Consider the following 25,517-nt stretch of genomic DNA (forward strand, 5'->3'; position numbering starts at 1 on the left):
CCATACTGAGGCCGTACATGACGGATTCTCTGCAACAAACGTTTCAAAACATCCAAATAGTAGGTAGCAGTAACACTTTTGCCATTGGGCACAAACTCTTTGTGCACAATTTCCTTCTATCATAGAAAATTATGAGCATAGCTTTGATTTTTGACCTCTCTTGATGAACTTTTTTGGCTTTGGAAGAGTTTGCCAACTTCCATTCCGTACTTTGTCACTTCGTTGTGGAGTTTTACTGAAAGCACCATGCCACATCTTGTCACCCATAATGATTGAATTCAGAAAAGTTGGCTTTGCTTTCAGCAGCTTCAATGAGTTCTCTGCAGTGTTCAATTTGCACCTGTCATTGACTGTCTCTATGAATGTGGAACAGACCATTTACTTCAAGTCCTGTGTTATCATTTGTTGATTGTTTTCCTTATGAATGCACAGATCTTCTGAAATCATTGAGAGCATTCCACATCTGTCATTGATAATGACTTCCCACACTGTTTCAATCAACTCTGGCATTTGAACTGTTTTTGCTGGCCCTGGATGTTCGTCATCTTTTAGTGATTCTCTTCCAAAGGCAAAATGTTTATGCCACTCAAACACAGGTGCACGTGCCAAACTTGGCTTGTTTCTAATTCTTCAGTTTCATTTGCTGCCTACACCAAAGCTCGCAACAATTGTAAAGCAGTTATTAATCAGTCCAAACTAGAGTTTGAACAGGCTAAGAGTAGGAAACTTGCTTCTTGCCACAATGGTAGCCGAGCATTCCGGTCTCTTGCCAAAGCTCTATTGGCTGCAACTTTTGCCCGTCTCTGCTCCCACCTCTGTCCAAACCAGATGGTTCTGTTGTCACTTCAGCCAAGGATAAAGCTGACCTAGCATCCCATTTGTCTTCCAACTCATGTATTAATGATCTTGGTAAAACACGCTCCCACCATTCCCAACACGCTCCATTCAATGCCTCATGTGGTCTTCCATCAAAAGGATGTCAGAAGGATTTTGGTGAATCTTGATGCTAAGAAAGCTCCAGGTCCTGATGGTATTTCTCCACTTGTTCTCAAAACCTGTGCTCCTGAACTTACTCCTGTTCTTTGCCACCTTTTTTCACTTTCTTATTCCAAAGGTGTTTTTCCTTCTGCTTGGAAATTTGCTCATATCCAGCCAGTTCCTAAAAAGGGTGACAAGTCCCTCCCTTCCAATTATCGTCCCATTGCAATTACCTCTATTCTTTCCAAAGTAATGGAGAAATCAATTAACCAGCAACTCTTAAACTTCCTAGAAACCTTCCATCTGATCAATGATCATCAATATAGATTCCACCAGTTTCAATCCACTGGTGATATTCTGGCTTCTGTTACCCATTTATGGACTAATTCAATGGAAAAGTTTGGTGAAACACAAGCAGTTGCGCTCTTTATATCTCAAAGACTTTCGATCATGTTTGGCATAAAGGTCTTCTAAACAAGCTTCCATCTTATGGTTTGCCAACTGTTTTTTGTAATTAGTTATCCAGTTTTCTCTCTGATCGCTCACTGAGGGTGATGGTAGTTGGCTCTCTGTCTTCTAACTTCTCCACTAATGCCGGTGTCCCCCAACGTTCAGTTCTTTCCCCCACTCTTTTCTTCTTGTATATTAATGACCTTCTTCCATTTACTGGAAATCCCATCCATAGTTTTGCTGATGATAGCACATTGCATTCCACTTTACATTTTGAGAAACCTTGTCCTGCTCAATCAGCTTCAACTTCTCGAAAATCTACTACCAATTCCTTAAATGCCGATCTCCAGGTAATTCTCCAGTGGGGCAAAGACAACTTAGTTTATTACAATCCTTCTAAAACTCAGTCTTGTCTTATATCTTGCAAAAAGGATTCTTCTGCTCGTATGCTTATCTTTGGTGACACTCCGATTTCTAGGAAAAATGATATATTTCTTTTGGGGGTTACCCTGACTTCTAATCTCTCTTGGCACAAGCACATTACAAATATTGCTTTGTAATGTGCTTTGTAAAAAATAATTAAAAATCAATATAACACAATTCAAAATGAAGTAAACAATTAATTTAACAAAAAAATTGCAAACAATTTTTCTTCCTGAAGCTGACAACACTTTTTGACTATATGTTGTAATCACAGGAATGAAAATTGCTGATAGGGGTTGAGCATGAATCTTAAATAGGAATCATTTGTCTTTGTGCAGTCGTGTAACAGACAACGAATCAGAGATTAGATATAGCCGGCAAACAATAACAGAATTCTCATGTGATTTAATTTTGACAGTTTCTGCTATTAATAGTTTCATATAATTATGTTGGGCACAACGTATCTTGGCCTCATTAAATAAAAAAGTTTTTTGTTAACGGCATGAAAGGCTAATTCTGATGCTGCTGAATGAGAAGCACGAACTGAGGCTGCATATTGATTAACACAAAAATCGAGAGGAAACCGCATAGAACCTTCATGCAATGTCACAATCGCCTCAAGAAATGTTGTATACCAGGTCATTTATTTGTGTTGCGAATGAGGAAAGGACTGAGCGATTGTTCAGTATAGTGTATAATTTCCGTATTGGCCTGGCCACAGTTTTAAATTCGGTATCTTTAAAAAATCTGTTAAGTTGTTTGTGCCACTGTTCAACATATGGGACAGAAATAAAGTATTTTTTGATATTATTATTTTTGGTTGGTGTAGTATTTTGTATCCGATCCTTAGCTTGTACCCTAATGCGGTTTATTGCTAGGCAAGGGGGGTAACTCCTGTATTTGTGAGCTCACAGCAGATTCCATTGTTGAATATTTATAGGCATTGACAAATTGATTAAAGATAATTGATCTTCTGTACATGAACAGGTGGTAGCTGTTATAATGCAGAAGCATACCAGTGATTGTAGGTTTATAATAGCTGCAAAATTGGATTTTATTCAAGTCCCGAGTAAACGTGAAATTTACAAAAATTTAATGACAGTATATCCATATTCTCCCTTTTTCAATGTAAATTTGAGTCTAGAATGAATATTATTAAATGAATGTGAAATGTCTTGGATAGTGCTACTATCAGTAATAACTAGAACATCATCTAAATCGTATTTAGACGGATATTTTGACCCCTTTTCTACAGTGTAGAAAAGGCGTCAAATATTTATGTTCAATCATTGAGATAGATCTCCGATATTAAGCTGCTCAGGTTTAATCCCATTGGCAAACTAAAAATTTGTTTGTATACTTTGTCGCGAAAGGTGATATAGTTGGCTTCAACTAAGAGTTTAATTAAGTGAAAAATTCCTTAATAGGAAGCTTCATATAATTAATCGGAATCAAGTTATTATTTAACATATTCCAAAGAATATCTAATGTGTATTCAATGTTTACATTCGTATATAACGAGGTAACATCTAGTGAGAATAAACTATCGTTATCGCCAAGTCTGCAGTCCTTAAGATCATTAAATAATGTATCGTAGTTCTTATTCCCAAATTGTATTGCCTGTCTAAAGGGTTTTATAATGCTATATATACACACGTGTGGCTAAGGATGAAAATGCCGAGTTTCTGTAGTAAACAATAGGCCAAATAGGAAATCCAGTCTTGTGTAATTTTACCTGACCGAAAAGTGCAGGAATATTGTATGTTCTGGCCTTTGATTCCTTTAACTGACCCATATTAATGTAGACATTTTTTTGATATGTGGTTAACGTTTTATTGTATTGATTGACCAAATTGGTAAATAGTGCCAGGTCTGCTTCCAGAGGAGGTATCTGATACAACTGACTCTTAATTTATTAATATAACTAGGCTTATCGAGTATTACCATTGTATATCAGCTCTCTGAATAATATATCTTTATTTTCTCAAAGTTCACATTAAGCTGAACTGTCATGAATATTCAATTTAGGAAGCCATGTTTATTTTATATTATTCACCACTTGGTTAACTCGTTGAATAAATAAATCTTTTTGTGGAACATTACGAACTGCAAATTCAATATCAATCACATACTGTTCTTTAGGTAGTTTTCGAGGTGGTAAATTATAATTTAATCCTTTGGATAAAAGTGAAATCCGGTGCTGCGATAGTGTATACGAGGAAAGATTTGTAACCTGTTCATATGTCTGTTCATTGAATGTTGGGCTGCTCGTATGCATTTGGTCACAAGCTGGCGACAATGTGTTTGGACTCGTATGAACGTGTCTTAACACTCCCAATAATGTATTCAATTTGTTAACGTGACTGTTTTTTATTTCTGAGGCCTGTGCTTCACATCACAAATCTATGGAGGTCTTCAATACAGCCCAATTATTAGGATGTAGATAATTTTTTAATTTGTCACAAAGTTTCTTAATCTGGGAAAGGTATTTTCATTTATTAGAATCCAAGATCTTAAGCAAGTTTAACTATATTACATGACGTGGCAAGTGCTAGTTGCTTTATGCCCGAAATTTTGATTTAAATTGACCCTTGGAACGATGTTGTTTTGAAGGCAATATTTTAGAAAAGAAATATGGTAACTTTGGGCTGAGTATCTTAGTGTTAATCTAATATAATTTTCCACCAAGCTGTTCAAAAAATCCCCCATAATTGTGTGTATCGATAGATTATACCTGGAGAGAAATGATGTGAATGAAACAGTCAATAAGAGTTTAGAAAATGAATTTGATAGTATGAACCAGAGCTCTAATGCTCAATACGTTCTACATTGACATTGATATTTGTAAAAGAATACAAGACGTTTACCTCAATATGATATGTAGAACACTTCCATATGATACTCTCCAGAAATTAAAACAAAAACAATTTAAAAAAATCGAAAATCTTACATTACAGTAAAAAATAATTAAAAATCAAATGAACACAATTAAAAATCAAACGAACAAAATTAAAAATCTATTTAACGCAATTCAAAATTAAGTAAAAAATTAATTTAATAAAAAAAATCCAAAACGATTTTTCTTCCTGAAGCTGACAACACTTTTCAACCATATGTTGTGATCACAGGAATGAAAATTACCAAATAGGGGTGAGCATGAACCTTAAATAGAAATTATTTGTCTTCATGCATGCCTGTAAAAAACCACAAATCGGAAATTAGATATGGCTGGCGAACAGTAACAGAATTCTCATGTAACTTAATTTTGACAGTTTCTGCAATTAATAGTTTCGTATAATTACGTTGGAACTAAGTATTTTGGTCTCGTTAAATAAAAAAAGTATATTAAACAGGGATTACCCCAAGGCTACAATAAACCGAATTAGGGTACAAGCTAAGGATAGGATACAAAAAACCACACCAACCAACAATAGTAATATCAAAAAATACTTTATTTCTGTCCCATATGTTGAACAGTGGCACAAACAGCTTAACAGATTCTTTAAAGATACTCAGTCCTTTCCTCGTTCACAACAAAAATAAATGACCTGGTATACAACATTTCTTGTGGCAATTGCGACTCGTATCAAGGTTCTACATGGTTTTCTCTCAATTTGTTCGTTAATCACCATGTGGCCTCAGTTCATACTTCTCGTTCAGCTGTTGTTGTTGTTATTATTTGGTTTTTAGAAGCATTAGCAGCTAAGGCTATATTGCTCCAGGCATATGCGGTGGTCATTCCCTGACCTTTCTGCATCCTCCTTATTTGGTGGTCATGGGCTCGAACCCCAGTCTAATCAAGAAGCATGTGCTATGCACTGCTGCTTCTGCCCACCTGGCTACGGAGGTGCCTCTCGTTCAGCAGCATCAGAATTAGCATTTCATGCCGTTAACGAAAAACACTTTTTTTTTTAACGAGGCCAAAATACTTAGTGTCCAATTTAATTATACGAAACTATTAATTGCAGAAACTGTTGAAATTAAATTACATGAGAATTCTGTTAATGTTTGCTGGTCATATCTAATTTCCGATTTTTGGTAATTTTCATTTCTGTGATCACGACATGCAGTTGAAAAGCATTGTCAGCTTCAGAAAGAAAAATCGTTTTGCAATTTTTTTGTTAAATTAATTTTTTACTTAATTTTGAATTGCATTAAATTGATTTTTAATTATTTTTTTACTGTAATGTAAGATTTTCGATGTTTTTAATTGTTTTCATTTTAATTTCTGGAGAGTATCATACGGAAGCATTCTAAGTATCATACTGAGGTAAACTTCTCTTATTCTTTTACAAATATTGATATCAACATAGAACGTATTGAGCATTAGAGCTCTGGTTCATACTATCAAATTCATTTTCTAAACTCTTATTGACTATTTCATTCATTTCCTTTCTCTCCAGGTATAACCTATCAATACACACAATTATTGGGGATTTTTTGAACAGCTTGGTGCAAAATTATATTAGATTAACACTAAGATACTCGCCACAAAGTTACCATATTTCTTTTCTAAAATATCACCTTCAAAACAACATTGTTCCTAAGTTTGCCAGGGTCAATTTAAATCTTAAAATTTTGGGCATAAAGCAACTAGCACTTGCCACATTGTGTAATATAGAGATCTCAGTATTCTAATAAACAAAAATACCTGTCTCAGGTTAGGAAACTTCGCAACAAATTAAAAAGTTATCTACATCCTAACAATTGGTCTGTATTGAAGACCTCTATAGATTTGCGATGTGAAGCACAGGCCTCAGAAATAAAAAAACAGACATGTTAACAAATTGAATACATTATCGGCAGTGTTAGAACACATTCATACGAGTCCAAACACATTGTCGCGAGCTTGCAACCAAGTGCATATGAGTTGGGTGACAACCTCCCCACATACGCATTAAGTGCTACTGCAGATTACTTCAGCTAGTTTGCCAACACCCCCCCTGCCCAACATTCAACGAACTGACATATCAACAGGTTACAAATCTATATGCTATCGCAGGACCAGATTTCACTTTTATCCGAAGAATTAAATTATAATTTACCACCTCGAAAACTACCTAAAAAATAGTGCATGATTGATATTGAATTTGGACTTCGTAATGTTCCACAAAAAGATTAATTTATTCAACAAGTTAACCAAGTGGTGAATAACATAAAAGAAACGAGACTTCCTAAATTGAATACTCATGACAGTTCAGCTTTACGTGAACTTTGGGAAAATAAAGACATTATAATTCGGATAGTTGATAAAGGAGATACAGTGGTAACACTCGATAAATCTAATTATATTAATAAGTTAGATTCAGTTGTATCAGATACCTCCACTTATCTGGAAGTAGCCCAGGCACTATTTACCAATGTGGTCAATCAATACAATAAAACATTAACCACATATTGAAAAAAATGACTACATTACTATGGGTCAGTTAAAGGAATTGAAGCCCAGAACATGCAATATTCCTGCACTTTTCAGTCAGGTAAAATTACATACGACTGGATTACCTATTCGGCCCATTGTTTCCTACAGAAACACGGCATTTGCATCCTTGGCCACACATGTATATAGCATTATAAAACCCTTTATACAGGCAATACAATGTGGGATTAAGAACTATGATACATTATTTAATAACCTTAAGGATTGTAGACTTTGCGATAATGAAGTTTATTCTCACTAGATTTTATCTCATGTAAACATTGAATACACATTAGATATTCTTTGGAATATGTTAAATAATAACTTGATACCGATTAATTATACAAAGCTTCCTATTAAGGAATTTTTCACTTAATTAAACTCTTAGTTGAAGCCAACTATATCACCTTTCGAGACAAAGTATACAAACAAATTTTTGGTTGGTTTGCCAATGGGATTAAACCTGAGGGACTTAATATCAGAAATCTGTTTTTTTTTTTTTTTTTTTTGTAGTTGTTGGCGCATCGGCTTCTGTGGCCATAATGCACCTCCCAAGGTTTTTTTTTGCAGTACTTTGATCCAAGCCCTAGGCGGGATTTGAACCCACGACCTTTGGGTTACTAGGCAGGCACTTTACCCACCCGGCTAACCCGGTCGGCCAGAGATCTGTCTCAGCGATTGAACATATACATTTGACGCCTTTTCTACCCCATATCACATACTATGGGAAGTATTTAGACAATGTTCTAGTTATTACTGATAGTAGCATTATCCAAGACATTTTACATTCATTTAATAATATTCATTCTAGACTCAAATTTACATTGGAAAGGGAGAATACGAGTACTAAGTCATTAAATTTTCTAAATTTCATGTTTACTTGGGATTCAAATAAAATCCAATTTCACATCTATTATAAACCTACAATCACTGGTATGCTTCTACATTATAACAGTTACCACCCGTTCACCTACAAAAGATTGATTATCTTTAATCAATTTCTCAATGCCTATAAATATTCGATGGAATCTACTTTGGGCTCAGAAATACAAATATTAACCAGCAGATTCTTAAACGGGTTACCTCTTTGCTACAGTAAACCGAATTAGGGTACAAGCTAAGGATAGGATAAAAAAACTACACCAATCAACAATAGTAATATCAAAAAATACTTTATTTCTATCCCATATGTTGAACAATGGCACAAACAGCTTAACAGATTCTTTAAAGATACCGAATTTAAAATTGTGGCCATTCCAATACAGAAATTACACACTATTCTGAACAATCGCTCAGTCTTTTTCTCATTCGCAGCACAAATAAATGACCTGGTATACAACATTTCTTGTGGTGATTGCAATTCGACATATCAAGGTTCTATGTGGTTTCCTCTCGATTTTCATATTAATCAACAAGTGGTCTCAGTTTGTGCTTCTCGTTCAGCAGCGTCAGAATTAGCCTTTCATGCCATTAATGAAAAACATACTTTTTTATTTAAAGAGGCCAAAATACTTAGTGTATCATAATTATACGAAACTATTAATTGCAGAAACTGTAAATTAAATCACATGAGAATTCTGTTAATGTTCATCAGCCATATCTAATCTGATTTGTTGTCTATTACACGCATGTGCAAAGATAAATAATCCCTATTTAAGGTTCATGCTCACCCCTATTCGGTAATTGTCATTCCTGTGATCACGACATATGGTTGAAAAGCATTGTCAGCTTCAGGAAGAAAAATCGTTTTGCAATTTTTTCATTAAATTGATTTTTTACTTAATTTTGAATTGCATTAAATCGATTTTTAATTGTGTTCAATTGATTTTTAATTATTTTTTTACTGTAATGTGAGATATTCAATTTTTTAAAATTGTTTTCGTTTTAATTTCTGGAGAGTGTTCTACGTATCATATTGCCGACCGGGCTAGCTGAGTGGGTAAAGTACCTGCCCGGCAACCCAAAGGTCGCGGGTTCGATTCCCGCCTCGGGCTTCGATCAAAGCACTGCAAAAACCTTGGGAGGTGCAATATGGCCACAGAAGCCAATGCGCCAACAACTACCAAAAAAAAAAAAAAAAACGTATCATATTGAGGTAAACTCATCTTATTCTTTTACAAATATTGATATCAATGTAGAATGTATTGAGCATTAGAGCTCTGGTTCATACTATGAAAAAAAAAATAATCATACATACAATATTTGTAAATGGGAGAGGGAGTCACCGAAGGTACCCATTTAATTTAAATATTTAAAACATTTAAATTCAAATTATTATAAGTTGTTTTCTGCAGTAATATGGGGGATTATAACTTCAGGGTTGTGTTGACCATATTTCATAAATTTAAACAATTATTCAAATATTTCTTGCATTTTAAACCTTCATATATCGTGGAATATGCCGGTTTAGCAATTAGTATTTGTTTATGTAATGGAATTATACATGCCTATCTTTTTTGATATACCATGAGAGTTGATAGCATATAGGTTTTGCAGACAAGTGTCAAAAAAACGTATTCCATAATTTTTTTTATTATTCTTTACAGATTATAGTTGGCTATGTTGGCGATAAGACTTGGATTGACTCATCTCTTCTGTATAGTGGCTTCATTGCCATCAGTGGCTTAGTAATGGGGATTCTTCCATGGATTACAGATTATTATGGGCAGGCTACTGTAGTTGCTATTTATGGATTTACAATCAGTGCAAATTATACACTTGTTTCTGTGATTATTGTGGACCTTATCTCCTTAGATAGCTTTACCGGTGCATATGGGCTCCTTTTATTGGTACAGGGAATAGCAAATTTAATTGGACCTCCACTGGCAGGTAAGTTTTCATATTTTCAAATATCCTGCACAGAAGCACTCAGTTCTGAACAGGAAAAAATCACACACACACATATATATATATCATCATCATCATCATCATCATCAGCCATTTTCAATCCACTGCAGGATGAAGGCCTCTCCAGCAACTTTCCAGTTCCTTCTGTTTTGAGCACTGGACATCCATTTACTACCCACAAACTCATGAATTTCATCTATCCATCTCCGCCTTTGTCTTCCAGGTTTTCTTCTAGCTCCTCTTGGATACCATTCTGTTATTTTCTTAGTCCATCTGTCATCATGTCTTCGAGCTATGTGTCCTGCCCAAGACCATTTTAGTTCTTTAGTTTTGATAAGAATGTCCTTTACTTGAGTTTGTTGCCTAATCCATGTGTTTCTCTTCTTATCTAACAGTCTTATTCCCAATATGATTCGTTCCATTCTTCGCTGTGTAGTTCTCAGCTTCTCTTCCATTCTTTTGGTGAGTGCCCAAGTTTCACTTCCATAAGTCATGATGGGGAGTATACATTGGTCCATTATTTTACGTTTCAGACAAACTGGGATATTGCTCTTCAGTATGTGACTATATTTCCTATATTCAGTATGTGACTATATTCCTGTGACTATATTCCCTTCAGTATGTGACTTTATATTGCAATATATATATATATTGCAATATAACAATAATATTGCTTTTTGTTATATTTTATCATATTGCATTTTAACTGGTTACTCACCTACATGTTAATTAGTTATATATTAACTTTTCATTACTATTGATTGCATTTATATGACAGTATTGCTTATGTACTGCTCATATCCAAACAATGAAGATTTATTTATTTGTTTATTAATTGTTCCTTTCCATTCTAAGCTGCTAACGCTCACTGTGATAAATTATTTTCACTTATTTTCTCTTTTTTCCATCTAATTTCATTCCTAACTGGTTCTTTTTTTTTTTTTTTTTTTGCAACTATGTGGTAGTGACTTTTTGGTCATCTTATCCATTTGGTCTATATAAAAAAACTGAAATGTAATCATAAATATTAATTATTGCACTGAGTAGTTGTACCCTGAAGAAATTATCCATCAACTACGTATTTACTTTTATGCTTCTTGTAATCCATATCTTGTTATTTATTGAGTACAGGTAGTCCCCGACTTACGTAAGCCCGGGTTATATTTTGTAAGCCCAACTTATATAACTTCAGACTTACGTAAATTTTTGGTAAAATCGTAAAGATACTTTCTGTATAAGTTTTAAGAGTGAAGTCGATTGAAGGAACAATAAGTATAAGTTTTTATTTTTGTTCCCATACAAACTGTTGAATAATAACTTGCAGTGCAACTAGAATCTAGGTAAATAACTAAAGTTAACATTTCATTTTCTGCTTTAAAAATTCTGAAGAAATATTCGACAATATGTGTTTGAGACAGGTGAACTATGTCGATACACTTCAGAGAAACCTCCACAACGTTCAAGCCACATGGTCTATGTCCCATCAGCTATTTCTTAGGAGAAATACACTCTAGCCCCTTTGTCTCTACATCCTTTCCTTTCTTTCTGATTGTAGAGTCAGTTCAGTTTTGTTTGCATTTTATATGTAACATTTGTTACACAGGTTATTGTGGTGAAGTTGAAATTTACTTTGTCCAACCATTTTCAACAACTTTGTGTCAAACTATCATCATGTAGTGCTTGTTTCATTCACATGTCATAAGGTGTGACAGCATCTCTTGTAACTTAAACCTGTGAAGTTCTTTACAGAAAATTTCATCATGGTGCCACCTAAGAGAATAAGTGAAAGTGGTACTGCTTCACTGCTGTCCCCAGATAAAGTTTTTAATTGCTATGGTATTTAACTATTTTTATACATTCTTCTGCAGATATTATGTGGTTTTTGTAACTTTGACATATCAGAGATATAGTAACAGTATTTTATTATTCATTCCCGAGTTACGTAAAACTCAACTTACGTAAGAAATCCTGGAACTTAACTCTTACGTATGTCGGGGACAGACTGTATTGTTTATAATTTTACACATTAGTGCTAAGGTGTATATATATATATATATTCCCTGGCCTTATGGCCATGAATGGTTTTACATTACAATATCAATTTGCATAAGTAATAATTGATTGGTATGCAATATATATATGTATATATATATATATATATATTATTCTTTTGTCACCATGATGGCTAATTAAACATTGTCCGTGCCGGTGTTTTTTACCTATAGATATTATAGTTAATACATTACTGGTCTTTAAGCTAGCCTATTCTCGGTTAGGAGAATAGGCTAGCTTAATCTTAATTACCCGTGGCCTATATTATATCATATTATATATATATATTATATATATAATATGAACCAGAGCTATAATGCTCAATACTTTCTACGTTGATATCAATATTTGTAAAAGAATAAGAGACGTTTACCTCAATATGATACGTAGAACACTTCCTTGTGATACTCTCCAGAAATGAAAACAAAAACAATTAAAATTTAAAATGAACACGATTTTTAATTGTGTTCATTTGATTTTTAATTATTTCTTACTGTAATGTAAGATTTGATTTTTTTTAATTGTTTTCGTTTTAATTTCTGGAGAGTATCATACAGAAGTGTTCTGCGTATCATATTGAGGTAAATTTCTGGAGAGTATCATACGGAAGTGTTCTGCGTATCATATTGAGGTAAATTTCTCTTATTCTTTTACAAATATTGCAAAATATATATATATATATATATATTATTTATATATATGTAGAATAGTTATGGTGCAATGGCTGTTTGAAATATAAAAAAAATGGGTAGAAGTTTGGAATAGGTAAAAAAAAATAATAAAAATATATACAATAAACAGACATGTACCTAGAATGAATTGACTTTTTTTACCATTCAAAAGTGCACAATAATTTTTAAAAATCCAAACAGCCATAGCTCCATAACTTTTCACAACTGAATATCATGTTTATATAATTTTTTTTTCTTATTTTGGATCCTAGAATATAAATTAATAGCATGTATCTAAAGGCCAATACAGAATGGATTCTGAAAACTTTTAGTATTCTATGCAAAAAACCCTATGGGACTGCTAATTATTAATGAGCCTAGCAACCATTGATAATATGTTAATCACTGTAGCACCAATAATTAGCAGTTCCTTTTTTATTTTATTTATTTATTTATTGTGTCAGTCCAGTTTTTCCAGATTTGTTCTGCATTTAACTATATGCAGTAATGCTCCATGTGCTTAATACTACGCTTTTGTTATACTGATTTTCTGTTAGGGAATGTTATTGTCAACAGCACAAAAATCATATGATTTTTGTGTTATTGACAGTGAACTAATCTTGAGAATTATTGTTCAGCAATGATAGATTAATGTATGTGACAGCCTGTCTTCAAGAAGTAGATATTATTTACTTGTAAATCATACCTACCCAAACTTTATCTGTACTATTTCCTGAAATCGTGAATGAGTCCAACTTATCTTCTGCAGTGGTACGGCCGACCGGGCTAGCCGGGTGGGTAAAGCACCTGCCTGGCAACCCAAAGGTCGCGGGTTCGAATCCCGCCTCGGGCTTGGATCAAAGTACTGCAAAAAACCTTGGGAGGTGCACTATGGCCACAGAAGCCGATGCGCCAATAACTACCAAACAAAAAAAAAAAAAAAAAAAAGCAGTGGTACAGCTGGTTGAGATTGCAATGCATTAATCAGTAGCCACCCATAGTAAGTTTCAAAACTACTTATTTTTAATGTAATTCACTTAGTCATTTCATATATTTGTACTTCATTATGTTAGTAATCTCTGTGTTATAGTCTCAGATTGATTCTTTTGGTGTTGCCAGTCTTTTATTATTCATATTGCATTGGTCCTACCAAAGGTTTTAAAAACTTTCCTAGGGCTGCTCATAACAGTTTGGTAGCTGTATGAAAATGAGGTATAACTATATTCCGCCAATATTTTTATTTTAGAAATAAACAAGGAGTTACCTTTTATTCAGTCAGTAGGATTTCTTCTTTACCAATTCTCCTTATGCAAATAAATTACAAAATGATACGTTAAAACCAGATTACATAATTTAAAATAATTTAAAACCCATAATGTGTTCTTTCACTATTGACACACGGGCAGTCCAGTACTTCAGGATCACAGTGGTAAACCCCAATCTGACCCCAGAAATATCAAAACTCACATGCAACTTTTAGCAAAGGAAGACATTTTGTCATAAACACAAATTTTAAATACGAAAGAAGTACTATTAAAATGAGATAAAAGTACGATAAAACAATGAATTTAAAATGCACTAAAAATTCTCCCTATTTTTAAGTGGACTAAAACTTTTCGACAAGTGTCATGTTTCATTCCACCCTGTGAACATGACACTTGGTCTGCTTAAAAATAGGGAGGAATTTTTAGTGCATTTTAAATTCATTGTTTTATCGTACTTTTATCTCATTTTAATAGTATTTGTTTTGTATTTCAAATTCACGTTTATGACAAAATGTCCTCCTTCACTAAAGGTTGCATGGGAGTTTTGATATTTCTGGGGTTGGGTTGGGGTTCACCACTGTGGTCCTGGAGTATTGGACTGCCCTTGTGTCAATAGTGAGGAACACATAGTTTTAAATTATGTAATCTGGTTTTAATGTATCATTTCATAATTTATTTGCATAAGGAGAATTGGTAAAGAAGAAATCCTACTGACTGAATAAAAGGTAACTCCTTGTTTATTTCTAAAATATTAATAGAACATAGGAAAAATTGAGCTTATGTAAGCTCTCATTTATGTAATATATACCAATATTTTTAAATATTTTCATTGCAGATTCTTACAAAGCAGCAGCAAATAATTTGAAAGTGTTTTAGGGGATATGATCCAGCTTTTACTAATTAATGACAGTGATTCTCTTAGAGAAAAAAAAAGTCTCTCTCATATACACACACAACGGAACTTGACTATTTCCAATGATATGCATATATATATTATACACACTGAGTTGGCTTTGCATTGACAACACCCCCTTATGTAGGAATGAACTGGTCTGTCAATGCTGGTGAAGGCTCAAATTCAGGAATGACTGATATAAGATTGTAGTTGACATGTGGCAATTTGAGTGTCTGAAAGGAAGAATGGGTCAGCATCAAGATCTTTTCAACTTCAAATATGGAATAATTGTGGTGGCATGATGTGCAGGTGCCAATATCTCAACAATGGCTAACATGGTTAAGCTCTCCTATTCTGTGGTGTCACAAGTCTACTACGACTGGCTCAACAGTGGTTGAACAACTAGCCAAGGATTACACATAGGGGCAGCCACATGTGGTGAGCATCGTGTGCCTCACCTCACAACACAGCAGCAATGCCACACAGTGGCCCAGCTAACCACCCAATAAAACGTAGGAATAGCAAGACCAATATCCACATGAACACCAGGCATTAGCTTGTATAGGCCTATGGCAGTCAACAGCCATCACAGGTACCAATGCTCACTGCAAAACATAAGAAACTGTACCTTGCATGGGCACATTAACACTAACATGTGGGAATCTGTTGCTTGGTCTGATGAATCCCATTCCCAACTCTATCATGCTGATGAGTGTATCTGCATTTGGAAAAATGCAACATTAGGCCGTGGCACCTGGATGCACTGCCGGGTGTTTGGCTGGAGGTGGTGGTGGTTTGGAGACTGTTTTTATGGTATGCACCGAGACCTCTGATCATCATTAATCAATGGCTCGATTGGTATACCTACTTTTCTATCATCTCCAATGATATACACCCCTTCATGATGACAGTGTGCCCACACAACTCTGACATCAATGAACAAGGCAATGTACCATGCCACAAGGCCTGGCAGGTTACTAACTGGTTTCAGGAACTTGGCTGTGAATTCTCAATCCTCCCGTGGCTGCTCAACTCCCTAGATCTCAATCCAATTGAGCATGTTTGGAACTTACTGGAAAAGGACATTCAATGCTGTGACCATCCACTTGACAATATGTAGACATTACTGGACACATTGTACAGCATATGGGTAACACAGAATATCTTGCAACACCTTGGGGAGTCCATGCCAAGACATGTGGCTGTATTACAGGCAAAAGTTCCCCAACAAGGTATTATGTTGGTGTTGCTAATGCATAGCCAATTTGGTGTATATACAGGATATAAAAAAGTAAACTCCTCCCCTTCCCCCATTTAAAAATACACTGGGCCATTTATCTCTCTTTAAATATGGTATTTTTTCAGAAGAGAATTTTGATGCAGAGATGTTCCCATGTCATAATACCATTCTGTCCTCAGAAAGCTTCATGAAGAGGGAAGTAGTTGTTCATCCAAGTACTTAAGATATCCCATGGTTAGAACAGAAGAAAACATTGCTGCCATATCCAGGGATATCATGAATTTCTAAGAAGTCAGTCCATTACCTTTCAACAGAAAGTTGTGTAAGCAGGTTAAGTGTCAGATGTTATATTCCATGAATTTGTCATCTGTGTCCCTGCATATTCCAAATTAATCAAAAACTTGCAAATGCATATTCCAAATTAATCAAAAACTTGCAAATGCGAATTTTGAAAAGTGTGGAAATTTTTATCAATTTTATTTTAACAAATGTGAGGATGACAGTTTTATTGTTTTCTAATGACAGATGAAGTCAATTTTTATATTGCTGGAGATGTCAACAAAAGAAACGTCAGATATTGGGCTGAAAAAAATCCTAGAATTATACTGAAGAGAACTGCATCCACTGAGAGTCACAGTGTATGGTGTATAATTGGACCTATTTCTTTGAAGAGAATAATGTAACAGTGACTTCTGAATGATATATGAATATGTTACAGGACTTTCTTATTCCTGAATTTCAATGTAGGAACATAATGAGTAAAAATAGTTGGGTGGAACAACATGCCATAGCACAAGAATTGTTATGCAAATTCTAAAATAATAGTTTGGAGAGAGATAGAGAGGGAGAGAATAATATAACAGTTCAGAAATATTTTATGGCAGCTCAGATCTGTCCACTCCACCAACAGATTATTTTTGAAGAATTATCAAAGAATCATGTGTAAAAGACATGCCCCACAAACAGAGATAAACAGAAATCAGGATTATCAAAGCCATTATTGTTATCAAAAATGACCCATTGCATGCAGTTATGAAAAATATCTTGGCTATTGCAGGACATATATAAATTTTAAAAGACAAATTTATAAGATATCGCATATTATAAGAAGTATACCTGTAATAGTGTTTTTAGAGTATAGCAAAATGTAACTTGCATGTTTGTTTTTCACTTTATAAATGCGAGGTTTCTATAATAAAATGAAGGCCAACCTTCATTAATAAATAAAAGTGTCAAATATAAATGGCTTACCTATTATATCATTGTAAAACTTTGACCTAGGGCATAGGCCCCCTCGCTTTTTAACATTAGCATTAGAGGCATATGATGCAAGAAAGCAAGCTTATGCAGCATCAGCGGAAAAAAAAAAAAAAAAAAAAAAAACACTCCAATTTCACCCCTCCATTCATTCAAAATACCTGTCCAGCTTGAGCCTTAAAATTTATTTAGGCTATGAACTTCTACAACTAGGGATGGAAGTCTGTTCCACCAACCAACTACCTGCTGACTAAATGCAAATTTCCACACATCTATCCTACATCTGGCTTTCCTCAATTTGAATTTATGCCCTCTCAGGTGATTATTCTGAGCAAGAGGAAGAATCCCATCAGCATTGAGCATGCTCAAACTATTCAAGGCTTTATACACCTCTATCAGATCACCTCGCTGGTGCCTAGTTTCCAGACACGGTAATTTGCAAAACTTAAGCCTTTCTTCGTAAGAGCAACCCTTTGTTCTATTCACTAATCTTGTTGCCCTTCTCTGTACTCATTCCAGCAGCTCTACATCCTTCTTGAAATGAGGCCTCCAGACCTGTATACAGTACTCAAGGTGTGGCCTGACCATTGCCTTATTCCTGCTAGAAAAATTCCTGTATATCATTGCAGCTACTCTTGCAGCCTGTCTGCACTGCTCAGAGAACTTCATATCTGCCTGCACAATTAACCCCAAGTCCTTTTCATTCTCTACCACTGTCAGTGTAGTACCATGCGGAGTTGGGAGAAATCCCAGGTGCCGTCCGACACGAACATACCTTGTCAGTGTAGTACCACAGAGTTGATACATTGCTCTGGGGTTGCTGTTTCCCATATGTAGTACTTTACATTTGTCAATGTTAAACTTCATTTGCCACCTCTCAGCCCATCTGCTCAACCTTTCCAGATCCTGTTGCAGCAGTGTACTGTCAGTAGTGTCCTTAACAACCCTGCCAACCTTTGTATCGTCTGCAAACGTGGACATTAAGCTTGATATACCATCATCAATATCATTTATAAATACAGAAAACAACAATGGATCCAACACTGAACCCTGAGAGAACCACTAATAACATTAGTCGACGATGAGCAGGTCCATTGATTACCACTCTCTGTCTTCTATCCATTCAATGATCCCTTTATCCATAGCAGCACTTTGCCTCCAATGATACACTGCTCCAATTTGTGCAGCAGTCTTCCATGTGCAACAGTATCAAAAGCCTTTCTAAGATCCAAGTATATAATATCAAAGTTATTCCCTGCATCCAGTTCTTTTGTGACTGCATCATAGTATCCAATTAAATTGGTCAGGCAAGACTTCCCCTTAACAAAACCAGGCTGTGTCCGAGCTATAACTGAAGTCTTGTCTAGATGATCCTGCAGTGCTTCTTTAACCAGTGCCTCCATTAATTTTCCGGGAACAGAAGTTAAACTCACAGGTCTATAATTACTTGTGTCAGCCTTTGATCCTCCTTTGTGAATTGGTGTCACATTTGCACATCTCCAGTCCTTTGATCGTCCTTCGTGAATTGGGGTCACATTTGCACATCTCCAGTCTATAGGTACCTCACCTGAGTCCAAAGACACTCTCATAATTATGGCTAAGGGTTTGCTTACTTCCTTTGCTGCCTCCTTTAATATAACTGGATAGATCCCATCCACCCTGGGTGCCTTTTTTATGTTTATCTTCAACAATTTCTCCTCCACTTTTCTCTCAGTTATTACAAAATCATCTAGCTCACTGCCAGAGTTTACTTCACCCCTGCATTCCCCTTTCTGAATAACTCCTCATGTGTGAATGTAGATGCAAAATACTCATTTAGTTTGTTAGCCACCTGATCAGGATCATCAACGGTTGAACCATCAATATTCAGGGCGCCAATCTGATTCATCCCTTTCCTTCTAGAGTTTACATAGGTAAAGAACTCTTCTGTTTTTCTTTGCATCCTTTGCCAAGGATTTCTCATAATCTGCCTTTGTCTGCCTAATCTCCTTTGTGACTTGGTTACAGACCAGCCTGTATCTATCATAGGCTTCCATGTCACCCATTAATTTATATGTATCCCATGCATTTTTATTCTCTGCCATATGTCTCATTAGTTCATCTGACATCCATTTAGGTCTAAACCTTGAACAATATTTCTTTGTTGGTACGTAAAGCTTAGTAGATTCCAAGATAAATTCTTTGAATGCTTCCCATTTTGAATTTGCTGTTGGTAACATCATCGGTTGGTCCCACTGTATAGAATTTAAATACTGTCTCAGACCATCGTAGTCGCCTTTACGAAAGCAAAAACCCTTCCCTTTACCCCTGATGGTAAAATCTTTGATTAAATCTTTAAAGTAAATTAAAATAAAATAAAATAAAATCTTAAAATAAAATCTTTGATTTACTCAAAGAGGTAACTACCTCTTTGAGTAAATCCCACTTCAGCACACTGTGATCACTGCCACCTAGTGGTTCCTTTATCTGCAGATTCTTAATGCATGAAGAAATACTACTGATAATCAGATCAAAAGTATTACTCCCTCTAGTTGCCTCCTGAACATGCTGATGTAGAAAACAATCATCCAATAAATCCACAAAAGCCTTGCTAGTGTGTGAGTGACCAATCCACAAATTCCAGTCAATATCTGGGAAATTAAAATCTCCCATTATAAGACTCTCTGATTTACTGGCCCACTCTATTTCCCTGTACAATATCTTATTATACTCATCAGATTCATTAGGCCTATAGCACACTCCTACTCTCAATTTTGATTTCCCAATGCTTATGTCACACCAAACTGACTCGACACTGCACTGTCCAGCGATGTTGACTGGCTTCACTTTCTTAGATTTTGTGTTTCTTAACTAATAGCATAACCCCTCTTCCCTTCCTATCCTTTCTGTACACATTGTACTCCCCAAATTCCAGTTCTGCATTTCTTATATCTGTGTGACACCACGTCTTTGATATCCCAACAATATCTGCCTTTGATGTTTTGAGCAATACCTCAAATTCATCAAATTTATTTACCAAACTCCTAGCATTGGTGTACATGCAAGTATACATGCACCTGTTCCTATTCTTAGCTACCCTAACACAACCCATGTGTTTACTTGTACCGCAATGGCTCCCAGCAGTCTCTGTTATTTTATTTATGTTATTTGCATGGGAAACTTATTTTCATTTAACGAGCTATCACTTTTTATGTCACTTCAAGTATGCATCTATCATATTAAGCAAGGAATTTGTGCACAGATTTCCAGATGGCTTGAGAAACACAGAAGCAATATTCCCTACTTTTAGATACCACCCTATTGATCACTTGATCTGAAATTAATCCTGTAGGGAGCAAAAAACAATAACAGCAGCAGGTGCATAGTTGTCTTTACTTTGCCAATCATTTTTTTGGGAAAAAAAAGCAAGATATAGTTTAAAATGGAAAACTTTAATATTGGGGTATCTTGATATTTATGTAGTGATATAGCATTGTGCCCAGAATAACCCTAATTATAGCATTAATTTGTTTTATAGTGATTAGCATTTCTTTTTTATTGCAAACTTGAAGACATACCACGTTTGTGTAATTACAATAAAGTTTAAAATTTTATTCTTAATTCTGACAGTATACTGTATAATAAGATAAAACAAAAAAAATAATATAAAAAACAGTCTCAGTATCCAAAAAGAAATATTTCCCACTGAATTATACGGCTAAAAACTGGGGCAACTAGCAACCAAAAAAAAAGAAAACTGAAACTCTATTTTAAGTTACCATAACAACAGTGTTCTTTCATGTACTTGGTGCTGTAAAGCATTTTTTTTTGACTAAACGTTTCTAATTAAATATAAGTAATGGTGGACATCGAAAGTGAATATTATACCAGAGGAAAACTAAGATTTCCATTTATATGATTCTCACATATTTAAATTCATAAGTTAAGTCAAATCAAATACACAAACAAATCAAAAGGAGTCAAATCAAATATGTCAGTGTGCCAGCTACATGCTTTATCTGCAATATCTACGAACATACTACACAACGCTCCATTCATATCTTCAGTCATCTAGGGAGTCTTTGTGAAAGGATAGTTATTATTATTATTAGTCATATGGGGCAAGGAAGCCTGAGGCTTATGCTGCACCAGCCAAAAAATATTCTCGAGTTACCCTGAGAGAGAGAGAGAGAGGTATAAAGGAATCACCAAGAAAGAGAAGAATGATAATATCCAGCTCAGGACCCTGGGTGTGCCAAGCCCATACTCACCAGATGTAACCCCCCTAGTTTCACATTCCTCCAGAACAATTTGAGATTCACATCATGTGCTTGTGGACTAATGTTTTCTTTGACTTTCAAAGGGACACATATATTTGCATAGCATCTGTTAGACTTAGTTGCTTTCTTTTTCTACCTAGAATGCAATTTTAAATTGTCATTTTCTTTTAAAAGTCTCTCACTTTGCTGAAGTTTTTTTCAGTGAAACCGATTATCTTGTTTGTAAAATCAACAGCATTCTAACAGTCAGCTTTTTTTGCCACCTTCTCAACTTCTGATAGGTTTGAACTTTTTTTTTTTTTTTTTATGAACACCCCAAACACAAGAGGTATTAGAACCTATAGTACTTAGTACTGTGCATGGGTTGGAGGTTGAGAAGACAAAAGAAGATATTTGTTGACATTAGACTTGAACTTTTGTAGACTAATTTTCAGGAAATACGTATGGAGGAAGGTTGTTCCAGAAATGAATGAATGAATAAGATGAATGAATAAACAAGGAAAATGAAAAGTTGGTCCTGTGAGTTTGAAGTTGGACAGTAAATAGACGGCTGGTGGAGGCACGTGTTCAGACTGTTTTGAAAGAAAGAGTGGGAATTATAGAAGCCAATTCAGAAGAACAGTGCCCATGGAAGTATCTGTAGAAAAAGCATGCAGCAGAAACAGTACATCTATGAGACAGAGAGTGGAGAGACTCTGTTAGAGATGAGTCATTAATTAACCTAACTGTCCTCTTCTGAATGGAATTTGGAAGCCTGAGAGAGATTTTGGTGGCACCAACCCAGATGTGGGAATAATATTCCATGATAGGGCAGATTTGCAATTTGTATAGAGTGAACAGCTGTCTGGAAGAAAAGTAACACTGAGAGCGAAAGAGAAAACCAAGTTTTATAGATGCAGAGGAAGCAATATTTGTAATGTGCTTGTGCCAAGAGAGATTAGAAGTCAGGGTAATCCCAAAAGAGATATATCATCTTACCTAGAAATCGGAGTGTCACCAAAGATAAGCATAGGAGCAGAAGAATCCTTTTTGCGAGATATAAGACAGGACTGAGTTTTAGAAGGATTGAAATAAACTAATTTTATTTTTTCCTCACTGGAGAATTACCTGGAGATTGGAACTATATCACAAGACTGAATTCATGTATTCCATTTTGGCAACTATGGCATCCATTTTGTGTTCTTGTCTTTTCCTTAGAAATCTGAAGGAGTAGATTTATATTCTTCATTACTTGAAATTTATTTCTGATTTTGAATTCTTCAGCTTTCCTATATCTTCTCTATCTTCATTTCTATCATTTTCTATGAGTTTCTGGAATCCAAAACTTCATACAATAAATTATGCAAATACAAGGGTCAGTCAATAAGTTCTGAACAGGTGTTCACAAGTGACATAGTTTATTAAATCTGAACAAAATATAATTATGAATGTAAACCTTCAGTGTAGCCACCTCCCACTATATGTTAATAACAGTTTGCCATATTTGGAAAGATGGTTAATGCTGTAAAGCACTTGTTTCTCAGTGAGTACTTGTGCAGTGTTATCCGTATCTATATTAAGTTCGTACAGGGTGGAAAATGTCACTCCCCAAGGCATCTTCAACTTTGGAAAAAAACTTAAAATTTTCTAGACTATAGTATGCAATGAATATAAGGTGTTTTACTTGTTTTGTCTATTATGCAAATTCACTACTCACAACTGAGTAATGAATTTGCATAAAATTAGAGAAAAGTGCAACGGAAATCGAGAAAATGTTAAAAACAGCTTTTTGAGAAAATGCTGTGTTGTTTGAAGGCTTTTTAGTGGTTTGCAAAATTTAAAGAAGGTTGCTTGTTTATCAAAGATGATCCTTGCTGTGGCTACCCTTAAATTTCAAAATTGCTCATGTCTGAGATCTGATCGGGAGTGATTGATGTTTAACTATCCTTAAACTTGCTAGTGAAATTGGTATTTCTTATGGGATATGCCAATCAATTTTAATACAAGATTTGGAAATGCAGTAGATTTCAGCCAAGTTATTCCTTGCATCCTCACTGATGATGATCACAGAGAACAGAGGGTTTTTTCACGTAAGGATTTCACAAATGTGCTGCTGTCATTGCTAACCCACGGTTTGTTGCTTCTGTGAGTACTGTTGATGAATTATGGGTGTATGGCACTAGCCAGAAGTGTTCTCAATGGAAGATGCCATTTTTTTTCAAGGCCCGAAAAAAAAAAAAAAAAAAAAGCAAGATAGTTTTTATCAAATGTGAAACCATAATTATCATATATTTTAACTCACAGGTCATTGTTCATTATGAATTTGTTCTGCATGGTTAAACGGTAAACCGGGAATGCTACAAAACAGTTCTGTGGTGATTGCATGCTGCTGTTTTCAGAGAAAATGGCCAGAAAAATGGGCTTCAAAGAATTAGCAGTTGGATCATGACAATGCACCTGCACACTCAGTGCTTTCTATTCAAGAATTTCAAAGTACTCCATCTGCTATGCTCACCAGATTTTTCTGTCCCCCCCCCAAGCTTAAAGTCCTGCTTTGAAAGGTCACAAATTGGTAACAATTGAGTAAATTGTTCAGAACACAACACAGGCATTATTAGAACTTCCAAAAGCAGCTTATCAGGAATGCTTCCAGAAGTGTATTGGAATCACACCCCAGGGGCTCATATCTGGTGAGTATGGGCTTGGCACACCCAGGGTCCTAAGCTGGATATCATCATTCTTCTCTTTCTTGGCGATTCCTTTCTACTTCTCTCTTTCTCAGGGTAACTCGGGAATATTTTTTGGCTTGTGTAGCATAAGCCTCAGGCTTCCTTGCACCATATGGCTATTAATAATAATAATAAAAAAATCAGTGTAAAATGGTACCAGTGAGCCTACTGCAAAGGAGATCCATCCAAATAGCTGGTAAGCTTCATTATTTTCCAAATATTAGTTCTTTCTAAACTTTCTGATCATACCTTGTATATGATTAATATTAAGGCAAGTTATTTTGATAAACAGTATAACTAATTAACTCTATTTTTTACAGGTTGGTTATATGATCTGACAGGATCATACGATATTACATTTTATATTACTGGAATTTGCATATTTATTTCTGGAGTCATGGTTGCCCCAGTAGCAAAGACTAATCTATGTCATGCCTCTGAATCTTCTTCGCATAGTAGTAAAGAATCAGTTGATCCATCCCAGCGTATAGAAAGGGTTCGCTTTAAGGATAGTGAAGATAATTTACAAGCAGAAACTACAGTATCTGTTACAAGTACATTGAGTACAGATGCTCCTCTTACTGTGAATCATATTTCAGAGGTTTGTTATGAACATGTTAACAGAGATCAAAATAAAAACAATGTTTCTTGTGATGAAAATTTACCAAAAGATAGCAGAATAGATAATGGCAATGTTTGTGTTACAGTGAGAAACAGGGAAGATGCAGCAATAGAAGAAAAGTGCATATGTTAATCTCATATTCCTCAAGATAGAAATTTAAGTAATATTTGACCAGATTTATTGAATATATTAAGATTAAATTTGGAATAAAATTCCTTAACTTTGTTCTAGTTGATAGGAAAACTTAAAAAGGTTTTGCTCATTTATGAGATTCCAGATCAAGCTGAAACTTTAGTTTGGGTAACGAGATGGTCTAGTTGGATAAAATTCTGCTCTTTTAAAGAAGTGAGTAGCTTCTCTTATTGAAACTTAAGATATAATCTATAATGGTGATGGTATAATATTTATCATCTGATAAATATCATTGCAAT

General features: G+C 35.0%; 1 protein-coding gene across 1 annotated transcript in view; it reads left to right on the forward strand.

Moving 5' to 3' along the window:
* LOC150076808 (monocarboxylate transporter 9-like) overlaps nt 1-25,252 on the forward strand; it is a 220,624-nt gene extending 195,372 nt beyond the window's left edge. The window contains exons 6-7 of the mRNA XM_090386131.1: nt 9,817-10,099; nt 24,785-25,252. Coding sequence (XP_090242257.1) covers nt 9,817-10,099; nt 24,785-25,218 — 717 coding nt within the window. The 3' untranslated portion in view covers nt 25,219-25,252. The remainder of the gene's footprint in view (nt 1-9,816; nt 10,100-24,784) is intronic.
* Nucleotides 25,253-25,517: the final 265 nt, after the last annotated feature.

This window comes from Mastigoproctus giganteus, chromosome 12 (genome assembly GCF_048544385.1).
Source record: "Mastigoproctus giganteus isolate SK-2022 chromosome 12, ASM4854438v1, whole genome shotgun sequence".
Classification (NCBI taxonomy): Eukaryota; Metazoa; Arthropoda; class Arachnida; order Uropygi; family Thelyphonidae; genus Mastigoproctus; species Mastigoproctus giganteus.